The sequence below is a fragment of the Nomascus leucogenys genome, chromosome 19 (genome assembly GCF_006542625.1).
Source record: "Nomascus leucogenys isolate Asia chromosome 19, Asia_NLE_v1, whole genome shotgun sequence".
Lineage (NCBI taxonomy): Eukaryota > Metazoa > Chordata > Mammalia > Primates > Hylobatidae > Nomascus > Nomascus leucogenys.
Window position 1 is genome coordinate 70699148 of NC_044399.1, and position 12351 is coordinate 70711498.

General features: G+C 49.3%; 1 protein-coding gene across 3 annotated transcripts; it reads left to right on the plus strand.

Moving 5' to 3' along the window:
* Positions 1–4576: 4576 nt before the first annotated feature.
* Positions 4577–10469, plus strand: CLEC10A (C-type lectin domain containing 10A). Of its 3 annotated transcripts, none has more exons than XM_003274603.2 (9): positions 4577–4776; positions 5945–6084; positions 6720–6836; positions 7743–7838; positions 7926–7997; positions 8861–9028; positions 9123–9277; positions 9541–9647; positions 9785–10469. In XM_003274603.2, the coding sequence occupies exons 2-9, from the start codon at positions 6018–6020 to the stop codon at positions 9951–9953; spliced, it is 951 nt and encodes a 316-aa protein (XP_003274651.1). In that variant the 5' UTR covers positions 4577–4776; positions 5945–6017; the 3' UTR covers positions 9954–10469. The 3 variants fall into 3 exon arrangements, with proteins under 3 accessions (XP_003274651.1, XP_003274650.1, XP_030656031.1); XM_003274602.2 differs by having other exon boundaries at positions 8942–9037; XM_030800171.1 differs by having other exon boundaries at positions 8942–9028.
* Positions 10470–12351: the final 1882 nt, after the last annotated feature.

The window sequence follows — 12351 nt, forward strand, 5'->3', positions numbered from 1 at the left end:
TGGTCTGGAAGAATCTCACGGAGAACTAGTGGCACGAGCATGCTTTCTCTTGTTCCTAGCTTAAAAAAAAAAAAAAAAATCCTCACCAGTAGCGGTTCTAGGAGAGGGTAAGAATTCGCGGAAAATGTGGCGGAAGAGGGAAACGATCATTGTCAACAGTGAAAGGGGTCTCAGAGACAGAAGCATTTAGGAAAGAAAAGAAGATTGCTTGCCAAGACCTGGCAAATAAATCAGACTTTAGAAGGACAGGCTTGCCAAACTAAAACCACAACAGGTATTGAAAGGGAAATTCTGCAAGATTACCATTGTGAGCACGTTTTTATCAGTCTACTCATGATGGCAAAACCTAACGCTTTTCTCACATGATTTTCATATGCACAAAAGGTCATGACATACCCAGGCGTCAGCATTGCAAACATCAGGGATAGAGTTGTTTTTCCTAGGGAGTCAGCAATTTATAGAAAATGCTCAATGTTTAATTTATTTTGGGGACTAGAAGGAGAACTATCTTTTTCGTGAAACCCACAAGCAATTTATCAGCGAAATTCTGTCTGCTCCCCCTTCACAGTATATCCAGAATCACAACACTTCTGACCACCTTATTTCTCACCTGGATATGACAGCAGCTTCTTACCTAGACTGTCTGTTTCCAGCTTGTTTCATCAAATTCACAACACGAAAGCCACACCGTTACAGTTAACATATAAGTCAGGTTATGTCATTCCTCTGCTCCAACCCCTTCAAAGTCTGCGTCTCTGACTCAGAGTAAAAACAAATCCTTAATAACAGCCAACAAGGCCCACATTTTCCCCCATCGCTCGTCTACTCTTCTCCTCCCTGACTCACTTCTCTATAAAATCTCTGGCAAGTCTGTGAAATGGATTATCCTCATACGCACCAGACATTCTCCCACCTCAGGGCCTTTGCACTTGCTCTGCCCTCTCCCTGGATCACTCTTCCTGCCAGAGCCCCTTGTGACTTGCTTCCTTACCTCCTTCAAACTTTGCTCAGATATCACCTTCCCAGTGAGGCCTTTCTTGACACTCTGGGATGGTTTGGATCTGTGTCCCCGCCCAAATCTCATCTTGAATTGTAATCCCCAATGTTGGAGGTGGGGCCTGGTAGGAGGTGATTGGATTATGGGATGGATTTCTCATGAATGGTTTAGCACCACCTCCTTGGTGCTGTTCTCATGATAGTGAGGGAGTTCTCGTGAGATCTGGTCTCTTTTTTTTTTTGATGGAGTCTTGCTTTGTTGCCCAGGCTGGAGTGCAGTGGCGTGATCTCGGCTCACTGCAAGTTCCGCCTCCTGGGTTCATGCCATTCTCCTGCCTCAGCCTCCCCAGTAGCTGGACTACAGGCGCCCACCACCACGCCTGGCTAATTTTTTGTATTTTTAGTAGAGACAGGGTTTCACCGTGTTAGCCAGGATGGTCTCGATCTGACCTCATGATCCGTCTGCCTCGGCCTCCCAAAGGAGGTTGGGATTACAGGCGTGAGCCACTGCGCCCAGCCGTGAGATCTGGTCATTTAAAATCTGATCCCCTGTCTTTCTCTTGCTCCTGTTCTTACCATGTGGGGCACGTTCTCCCCCTTCATCTTCCACCGTGATTGTAAGTTTCTTGAGGCCTCCGCAGAAACTGAGCAGAGGCCGGCACCATGCTTCCTGCACAGCCTGCAGAACTATGAAGCAATTTAACCCCTTCCCTTGATAAATTACCAAGTCTCAGGTATTTATTTAGAGCAATGTGAGAATGGACTAATACACGCCCTATTCTTGAGGGACATTAAAAATCGACCCTATCTCATATCCCTGCTCTTTTTCTGCAAAGCACTATTGCCATGCAGCTTATGTATATTTTACTCATTTATTTTGTTTATTGGTCACCCACTAGAAGGTAAGCTCTATGAAGGCAGGCCTTTTTTGTCTGTTTACTTTTGAACTCCTGAACTCTGCCTCTTGGGAAGGAAAGTGCTTGGCGTGCCATAGACCCTCAATAAGTACTCAAATGGATGAATAAATGCGTATAAGAGTGAATGGACGTAAGTTTATTGCAGAACTATTTACAATAGCAAAGACTTGGAACCAACCCAAATGCCCATCAATGATAGACTGGATAAGCAAATTGTGGCACATATACACCATGGAATACTATGCAGCCATAAAAAAGAATGAGTTCATGTCCTATATAGGGACATGGATGAAGCTGGAAACCATCATTCTCAGCAAAGTAACACAGGAACAGAAAACCAAACATCACATGTTCTCTCTCATAAGCGGGAGCTGAACAATGAGAACACATGGAGACAGGGAGGGGAACATCACACACCAGGGCCTGTCGGGGGGTGGGCAGCAAAGGGAGGGAGAGCATTAGGACCAATACCTAATGCATGTGGGCCTTAAAACCTAGGTGATGGGTTGATAGGTGCAGCAAACCAGCATGCCACATGTATACCTATGCAGCAAACCTGCGCATTCTGCACACGTATCCCAGAACTTAAAAAAAAAAAGAAGCTTCAAACCCACTGAACCAGACGGAAAAAAAAAGTGAGTGAATGGAGAAATATCATGTTCTTTTCATGGAAGATTCAACAGTGTCAAAATGTTGATTATCTCCAAATTAATACGTGAATACACTGCAAGACTGTGGTAGACACACAGAGAGCTACCCAGGTCCCCCTTCTAGGAAGGATGTGGTGACCCACTGTGGGGGGTGTAACCTGCAGACAGCCGCTTCCTCAGGTCACACCCATGTCAGGGTTGACTGCCAGTGACTGAAGGAGGTGGTGCTCTACAGGATCCTGTGGCAGTCCAATGCTGGACAGCTCCCAGGGGTGGCATTGTTTGAACCCAGAGCTCCCTGTTGGTTTGGTTGAAGCTCTCCAGAGTGCTGGGCTTCTCCCTCTGCCCAGCACCATTTCATCCACTTTCCTTTTCGAAGTGCTAATCCCTAATAAATAGCTTGCACCCCAAATTCAGCCTCAACCTTGGCTTCCAAAAACCTAACCTGCAACATATACTAATCAAAATACCAAATACCAAATAAAAACAAAACTGGAAACGATCTGGCCCAGCACGGTGGCTCACGCCTGTAATCCCTGCACTTTGGGAGGCTGAGGCGGGAGGGTCATCTGCGGTCAGGAGGTCAAGACCAGCCTGGCCAATATGGTGAAACCCCGTCTCTACTAAAAATACAAAAATTAGCTGGGTGTGGTGGCGGACACCTGTAATCTTGGCTACTTGGGAGGCTGAGGCAGGAGAATCGCTTGAACCCAGGAGATGCAGTGGGCCGAGATTGTGTCACTGCACTCCAGCCTGGGCGACAGAGTGAGACTCTGTCTCAAAAAAAAAAAAAAAAAAATAAAATAAAAAAAAAAAAAAAAAAAAAAATTAAAAATTGAACATCAGAAAATGAAAATGAAAAAAAAAACAAAAATACCTGGCCTATCAGCTACTCGAGAGGCTGAGCAGGAGAATGCGTGAACCGAGGAGCTTGCAGTGAGCCGAGATTGAGCCACTGCACTCCAGCCTGGGCGACAGAGCGATACTCGTCTCAAAAAAAAAAAAAAAAAAAAAAAAAAAAAAATTAAAAAAAAAAAAAAAGAAAGAAATTTCTGATTTCTGTCCATAGAGAAATGCTAAATAAATAAATTATGGTACCTATGATGAAATGAGGTGCAGGTAGATCAAGTACATTTTATAAACTGATGTGGAGAAATGTTCCTGATAGATTGTTAACTCCAAAAAAAAAAAAAAAAAAAAAAAAAAAAGCACATAGCAGAACACAACCGCATGTACATAGAAAATATCACCTAAAATGTATTTCTTCTCCTTCTCCACCTTGTAAGATACTCAGTTTCCTTCCTACTGAAAGGGATGTGTGCGTGGATTCAGGGCAGCTCTCTTAGGGGCTGGGCAGGGATCATGGGATGAAATGGAATCCTGTTCATGAAGACAGCACCTGTGCTGAGAGCCAGAGCGGGGTGCCAAACTTTCTCCTTACAATCTGTGTGTGATCTTGGGCTCTGAGCCTTTAGTCCGTCATCCAAAATGCCTCCCCAGGTGCTTGCGGGGAATGGTTGTGGAAGGTAAGTGTCTGGAATAATCCCATCACAGATTACTCAATAAAATTTGCTCTTTTCTTTGGCTTCTCCTTCCTATTAGGGCCGAGAAGTTCTATTCTCTGGCACCCCCTTCTCTCCTTCCGAGTGGAGTGAGGCGAGTGAGGTCAGAGCTGAGCAGCTGAATGACTGGGACCCAGAGGATGCTGATGCCAGGGACTCAGGCCAGGATTGAGCAAGAGAACAGACTGGGCTTCTCTGGGATCAGAGGTGCGATGATGGAGACCCAACAATTCCGGGAAATGTAGAGGCAGGAAGGGAAAGGAAGTGTAGGGTAGAGGAGCAACAGCAGATTGTACCTCTGATCCAGCCCTGCTCCCAGATGGTAAAAATGAGGAAGCTCCAAAAAGAGGAAAGGAAGTAGGCATGGCCTGGAGGAGGAGAGCAGAGCTGGCCTCAAACCCAACTCTCCCCACCCATACATGGTCTCTGTGTGTTCCAATCCCTGTTCATTCTCATTTACTGTCTAAAGCTGAGGAGATGGGATGTCCCAGATGATAGGGCTCCTGGGATTTCAGATCCAAGACCAGCAGGACTCCAGTCACCTCTACCCCAGCTCTCCAGGACACAGCGCTTCCAACTCTGAGCGACGTCCCACCTCTGGTCCTTGCTTCACAACCAACGTGGGAATCACACCCTCCAGACCTCCCACAGGTAATGGTGCTGCGGGTGCCAGTGAGACCCAGGGGACAGGGGATGTCAGAGGAAGCAGGGAGAGGGAGACTTTGGGTCTTGGGTAGGACTAAATGAAAATAAATATAAGGCCGAAGTGTGGGATTTAATTACTATGTGGAGATTTGAGACTCTATTCCCTTCACTGGATTCTAGATTGGGTTACGGCAGCCACAATCCCCTGTCATAAACTAAGACTCTGGGAGCTGAGGCAGGAAAATCATGTGAACCCAGGAGGCAGAGGTTGCAGTGGGCTGAGACGGCCTCATTGCACACCAGCCTGGGCGACAAGAGCGAAATTCCATCTCAAAAAAAAAATAAATAAAAATAAAAATAAACTAAGACTTAAACTCAGCCTCACAGCTGGCCTATTTCCAGCCTTATCTTCAGCCCCAGCCCAGCCATGCCCTAACCCCAGCTTCTACTTTTTTTTTTTTTTTTTTTGAGACTGAGTCTCACTGTGTCACCCAGGCTGGAGTGCAGTTGCACAATCTCAGCTCACTGCCACCTCCGCCTCCTGGATTCAAGTGATTCTCCTGCCTCAGCCTCCCAAGTAGCTGCGATTACAGGCACACACCACCACACCCGGCTAATTTTTGCATTTTTAGTAGAGATGGGATTTGGATTTCACCATGTTAGCCAGGCTGGTCTCAAACTCCTGACCTAAAGTGATCTGTCTACCTTGGCCTCCCAAAATGCTGGGATTACAGGCATGAGCCAACGCACCTGTCAGCCCCCACCCAGCTCCTACTTTAACCCCAACCCCAGAATCAACTTGAATCTTAACACCAGCCCAAAGCCAAAATTGAACCTCAACTCTATTCTGTTTCTAAATTCAGCACCAAAGTTAACCCCAATTCCATCCATGGCTCCAACGTGCATACTGACCCCAATCCTAGCATGAGACACAGCCTCCAGTCCGGCCTGATTACTGGCCCACTGGGTAGTCCTAGCAATGCATTTAGCTCCAATATTACCCTCCAGTTTCACTCCCAGACTCAACTCGACCCCAATTCTAACTCGACTGCAAACCCAGGCCCATTTCTGTCTTAGCCTTAACCCTGGGCTCATTCTCAACCCGAGCCTCATCTCCCAACTCAATTCAGCCCTGCCCTCGGCTCCAACCTAGTCCCAACCTCCTATTCCCCAGCTCTGCCCCAGCCTGGGCCCTGGCCCTGCCTCCATTTCAGCTGTGACAACCTCAGAGCCGTGTTGGCCCAAGCATGACAAGGACGTATGAAAACTTCCAGTACTTGGAGAATGAGGAGAAAGTCCAGGGGTTTAAAAATGGTAAGAGGAAACAGGAAACTCTCCTAAAATGCCCTCTTTATATGTTTAGAAGGATTTCTCCTGTCATTTCTGTACCTCCACCCTGTGCACTGGTGGGTCCTCACTCTGAGGAGGTCAGGCCCCAGCCTCTGATGGGCCTAGTGTGAAGAGGACGCAAGGTCTCTAGAAAGACTGGGACAGGGAGGATCACAGTGGACTCAGCTTCTGATGCTCTATGGGGTGGGGACAAGAGCTGTGCATTGGTGGAGGGGAAAACAAGTAGTTGGGTTTGGAAGGAAACTCATTTGTGAACCTGACTGTCCAGCAGGTAGGTGAGCATAAGCCTGTGAAGGGCCTGGCTGCCCCCAGCTCTCTCTGTGTCCTCCTGCCCCTGCCCCCAGCTCTGACCATGGGACCCCTCATATCGCTATCACGTGGGTCCCCAGGGGTGTGAGGGGCCTGTGTGAATGAGGACTTGTGCTGGTCCCTGAAGTCAAAGGCCTGGGCATCCCCCACCCCAAAATCCTCCTTGTCCAACCCTCCCCTGGTGTCCCCTGTGCCCAGCCCTCCTCACTAGACAGCTCCCTGGGCCCTCTCCTTCTCCCGTCTCCATCGTGTCTGGACCCTCCTCATCCTGACACCCTCTCCTCTTGCAGGGCCACCTCCTCCCCAGTCCCTCCTGCAGCGTCTCCACTCTGGGCCCTGCCTTCTCCTGCTGTCCCTGGGCCTCGGCCTCCTGCTGCTGGTCATCATCTGTGTGGTTGGATTCCAAAGTGAGGGTCACAGGGGTGGACAGGGAAGAGAGAAATAATGGGGTAGAAGATAAATAATGGGGTGCTACAGTAGGGTAGTGGCGGGGCGATGGTGAGGTCCACAGTAGGAGCAATGCAGGGCACAGTGTTGGGGGTAGCTGTGGAGATGACAATGGGGCATGGTGAAGGCAATGCTACCAACAGTCATGGGGGTCACAACAGAGCCACTGAAGCACTGATGGGAGCACTGAAGGAGTGGTTGATGGGAATGGAGGAGAGGGCACTGATGGAGTGATTGATGGGAACAGTGCGTGGTGCACTGATGGAGTGACTGATGGTAATGGTGGAGGGGGGCACTGATGGAGTGATTGATGGGAATGGTGGGGGGCACCGATGCAGTGATTGATGGGAATGGTGATGGGAGAACTGATGGGGTGACTGATGGGAATGGTGGGGGCACTGATGGAGTGATTGATGAGAACAGTTGTCGGGGCACTGATGGAGTGATTGGTGGGAACGGTGGTGGGAGCACTGATGGAGTGATTGATGGGAATGGTGATGGGGGCACTGATGGGGTGACTGATGGGAATGGTGGGGGGGCACTGATGGAGTGATTGATGGGAATGGCGGGGGGTCACTGATGGAGTGATTGATGGGGATGGTGGTGGGGGTACTGATGGAGAGAGTTGATGGACCCATAATCAGGATGGCTGTTGGCTTTGTCACTGATTAGTTGGGTTATGTACTCAAATTACTTCACCTCTCTGGGGCTTAGTTTCCTCATCGGCAATATTGAACAATAATAGTGCCTGCCCCACTGGGTTGCCGTGAGGACCCAATAAGGCAATGCTTATGGAGGGCCCTGCTCGGTGCTGGCACAGAGGACCCGATGAATCCTAGCTCTGACCTTCCCATCCACCTGTTTAGATTCCAAATTTCAGAGGGACCTGGTGACCCTGAGAACAGATTTTAGCAACTTCACCTCAAACACTGTGGCTGAGATTCAGGCACTGACTTTCCAGGGTGAGTCTGGTTTGGATGGGGCTCTGGGCTGGGGCCAGGCCAGGGAGGAGGAAGTTGACCCCTAAGCCAAGTCTCCATGTCCTCCAGGCAGCAGCTTGGAAGAAACGATAGCATCTCTGAAAGCTGAGGTGGAGCGTCTCAAGCAGGAACGGCAGGCGGGTGAGAGACCCTCCGAGTATGGGTGTGGGGGGCTAAGCTCTCAGACACAGTGGAGGTGGGAACAGGCTCCTGGTGCTGAACTGCCCTCCCCTTTAGCCAGCAGCTTGAAAGGCAGCATGCAGGCCGGGTGCAGTGGTTCGTGCCTGTAATCCCAGCACTTTGGGAGGCCGAGGCGGGTGGATCACGAGGTCGGGAGTTCGAGACCAGCCTGATCGACATGGTGAAACCCTGTCTCTACTAAAAAAAATACAAAAAATAGCTGGGTGTGGTGGTGGGTGCCTGTAATCTCAGCTACTAGGGGGGCTGAGGCAGGAGAATTGCTTGAACACGGGAGGCGGAGGTAGCCGTGAGCCGAGATTGCTCCATTGCCCTTCAGCCTGGGCAGCAACAGTGAAACTCCGTCTCAAAAAAAAAAAAAAAAAAAAGGCCAGGTGCGGTGGCTCAGGCCTGTAATCCCAGCACTTTGGGAGGCCGAGGTGGGTGGATCACAAGGTCAGGAGATGGAGACCATCCTGGTTAACACGGTGAAACCCCGTCTCTACTAAAAATACGAAAAATTAGCCAGGTGTGGTGGCGGGCGCCCATAGTCCCAGCTACTTGGGAGGCTGAGGCAGGAGAATGTCATGAACCCGGGAAGTGGAGGTTGCAGTGAGCCGAGATTGCACCATTGCACTCCAGCCTGTGACAGAGCGAGACTCTGTCTCAAAAAAAAAAGAAAAAGAAAGGCAGCATGCTTTCTCTGGAGAGCAGGCTGGAGAAACAGGGGCAGAGGAATCCAAAGCAGATTTGATGGCTGCGTCTGGCCATGAGGTAGGGGGTGGGTGGGGGCGGGAAGGAACATTCCTGGGCTTGGCCCTGTGCAGGGGTATCTGAGCTCCAGGAACACACTAAGCAGAAGGCACACCTAGGACACTGTCCCCACTGCCCATCCGTGTGTGTCCCAGTTCATTCTGAAATGCTCCTGCGAGTCCAGCGGCTGGTGCAAGACCTGAATAAACTGACCTGCCAGGTGGCTACTCTCAACAACAATGGTGAGGAAGGTGTGGGGAGTCCCCAGCCCTGCTTTTCTGCCCGTGGCCCACTGGGCAGAGCCTCAGCCTCTCCACCCTATTTCTCCCCATTCAGCCTCCACTGAAGGGACCTGCTGCCCCGTCAATTGGGTAGAGCACCGAGACAGCTGCTACTGGTTCTCTCGCTCTGGGATGCCCTGGGCCGAGGCTGAGAAGTACTGCCAGCTGAAGGACGCCCACCTGGTGGTCATCAACTCCAGGGAGGAGCAGGTGAGGGCTCCTGGTACTCAGTTCCTAAGACATGTCCCATTTAGGGAAATGGTTCTTAAGCTTGGCCGCACATTGGAATCATCTGGGAGCTTCCAGAATGACTGCCATCTGTGCCACACCCTCAGAGATTTAATAGGCCTGAGCATCCAGAGAAACATCTCCAAACTCCTCAGTTGATTTAACGAAGAGCTAAAGTTGAGAATCACTAGTTTAAGGAGTTGGCTGGGATGGGGAGAAGTCACCACTGCCCTTCTGTCACCCAGAATTTTGTCCAGGAACATCTAGGCTCCGCATACACCTGGATGGGCCTCAGTGACTCTGAAGGAGCCTGGAAGTGGGTGGATGGAACAGACTATGCGACCGGCTTCCAGTGAGTGCACCCTGGCTTTCTGGGCCAATGTCCTCCGTTAGCATTCCCCCCAGGGATCTGACTGGCAGCCTCTCCTCCCCTGAACTGAATTCTACTCCATCTACCCTTCCTAGCTTGCTGTTGTCTTCTTCTCTCAGGAACTGGAAGCCAGGCCAGCCAGACGACTGGCAGGGGCACGGGCTGGGTGGAGGCGAGGACTGTGCTCACTTCCACCCAGACGGCAGGTGGAATGACGACGTCTGCCAGAAGCCCTACCACTGGGTCTGCGAGGCTGGCCTGGGTCAGACCAGCCAGGAGAGTCACTGAGCTGCCTTTGGTGGGACCACCCGGCCACAGAAACGGCGGTGGGGAGGAGGACTCTTCCCAGGACCTCCTCGCAAGACCGCTCTGGGAGAGAAATAAGTGCTGGGAGATTGGAAGCACTGCTAACATTTTGAACTTTTTTCTCCTTAATTTTAAAAAGATGGTATAGTGTTCTTAAGCTTTTATTGTTTTCCAACTTTCGAAAGTCAGCTTCATGAAGGTATAATTTTTACATAATAAAAATGCACTCATTTAAAGAGTAGAGATGACTTTGACAAATATGCATGCCTAGGTGACTACCACTCTGATCGCAATCGATAACATTGCCATTGCCCCCACCAGTCCCCTCATGCCTCTGGGCAGTCCAACCACTTCCCTGTTTCCAGGCCAGTGATCTACTTTTTTTCACTATTTATTGGCCTTGCCTCTTCTAGAGCTTCTAGAACTTCATATAAGTGAAATCATACACTCTCGTGTATATACTTCGTGTAAGTGAATATATACCCTCATGAGAACTTATGTACTTTGTGTTGCTTGATTTTTGGCAATCTAAAAATGGTGGAGTGGAGAAGCCAGGTGAAGCCTTCGAAAGTCCTATGTGATTGAGAAAAAGGCATTTTCTTCTCATATAGATTTGAGTTCAAATCTTTTCTGTCACTTAAAGATGGTATAAACTTAGGATGATTAGGAAAAGCCATTGTTTAATTTCTCTGAAGATCCCAGAGTTGTTGGGAGATGTAGATAAGATCCCCAGGTGTACTGGTTAGCAATTGGTGGGTAACAAACCACCTCAAAGCTCAGGGCTTATACAATAAGCATTGATTACAGCTCATGAGGCTATAGGTCTGGTCTGGCCAGGTCTGGGTCATCTTGGCTGGGTTTGTTTATGCATCTGTGGTCAGCTGGTGGGTTGGCTTGGGGTTGGCTGGTCTGGGGTAGCCTTGCTCCCATGTCTCATAATTGGTGGCTCTGGGCTGGGACAATGGGGATGACTGGGCCACATTAGCTTAGCCTGGCCTTGTTCACAGAATGGCTGAGTGGGGGTCCAAGAGAGAAATTGGAAGACTGCAAGGACTTCAGAGCCTTGCTTGGAACTGAAGCATCGTTTCTGCTGCATCCTATTGGCCAAAGCAGATTGCAAGGCTGCCCAGGTTCAAGGGTCAGAGAAATAGATTCCACCTTTTGGTGGGGGGTGGGGGGGCATCTACAAAGTCATACTGTAGAGAATGGATATAGAGAGGGGTGGAGATTTCTATTTTTTCAATCAATCTAGCATATACCAGGGGAAGCATCTCAGCTATTTTAATTTTTTTTTTTTTTTTTGAGATGGAATTTCCCTCTTGTTGCCCAGGCTGGAGTGCAATGGCGTGATCTCAGCTCACTGCAACCTTCGCCTCCGAGGTTCAAGTGATTCTCCTGCATCAGCCTCCGGAGTAGCTGGGATTACAGGAGCCTGCCACCATGTCTGGCTACTTTTGTGTTTTAAGTAGAGATGGGGTTTCTTCATGTTGGTCAGGCTGGTCTCCAACTCCCGATCTCAGGTGATCGGCCCGCCTCGGCCTCCCAAAGTGCTGGGATTACAGGCGTGAGCCACCACACCCAGCTGCATCTCAGCTATTAAGAACCAACTTTTTAAGTTCATTAAGGGAGGGCAGGACCCATTCATTGCTGTATTACTGTACCCAGAAAGCTCCCTGGCATATAGGAATGTCTCAATTAGCTGTCAGGATTTGCTGATGGGTTGTCTGAGGGGTTTGGGGAAATGAGAAAGTCAAGGATAATTCCAGGTTTGGGGCTTGAAAACCTAAAAGGATGGAGTCCCAGTTAATTAAGATGGGAAGACCATATGAGAAGCTGGTTTTGCGGGTGGGATGAGGAGATAAGAAGCTTTGTTTTGAACATGTTGAGTTTGAGGAGCCTGTTAGACTTCCAAATGGAGTTTATTCTTTTTTATTTTTCTGTGTACCATAGTAAACATTTATAATTTTATTCAAAGTGTTTTTAGATGCTGCCTCCTCCCCAGGCCCTCCTGCAGCATCTCCACTCTGGGACTGCCTCCTCCTGCTGTCCCTGGGCCTCGGCCTCCTGCTTCTGGTTGTCATCTGTGTGGTCAGATCCCAAAGTGAGGGTCACAGGGGTGGACAGAGAAGACAGAAATAATGGGGTGTAGTGGTGTGGTGGTAATGGTGAGGTACAGGTTTAGTGATGGATGGTCAGAGAAAAAGTCTTTTTTTTTTTTGCAAGAAAAAAGTCTTGCAAAAGTGTTGGAGCAATGGTGGGGCAGTGATGTGGTTTGAATCTATCCCTGCTCAAACCTCATATTCAGTTGCAATCCCCAATGCTGGAGGCCTGTTGGGAGGTAAATGGATCATGGGAGCAGTTTCTCATGGTTTAACACCAT

Coding starts and splice junctions, on each gene's coding strand:
- CLEC10A (XM_003274603.2), top strand. CDS start 6,018: ATGACAAGGACGTATGAAAACTTCCAGTACTTGGAGAATGAGGAGAAA. Junction 6,837..7,742: donor CTGTGTGGTTGGATTCCAAA/GTGAGGGTCACA, acceptor CCACCTGTTTAG/ATTCCAAATTTCAGAGGGAC. Junction 7,839..7,925: donor TCAGGCACTGACTTTCCAGG/GTGAGTCTGGTT, acceptor CATGTCCTCCAG/GCAGCAGCTTGGAAGAAACG.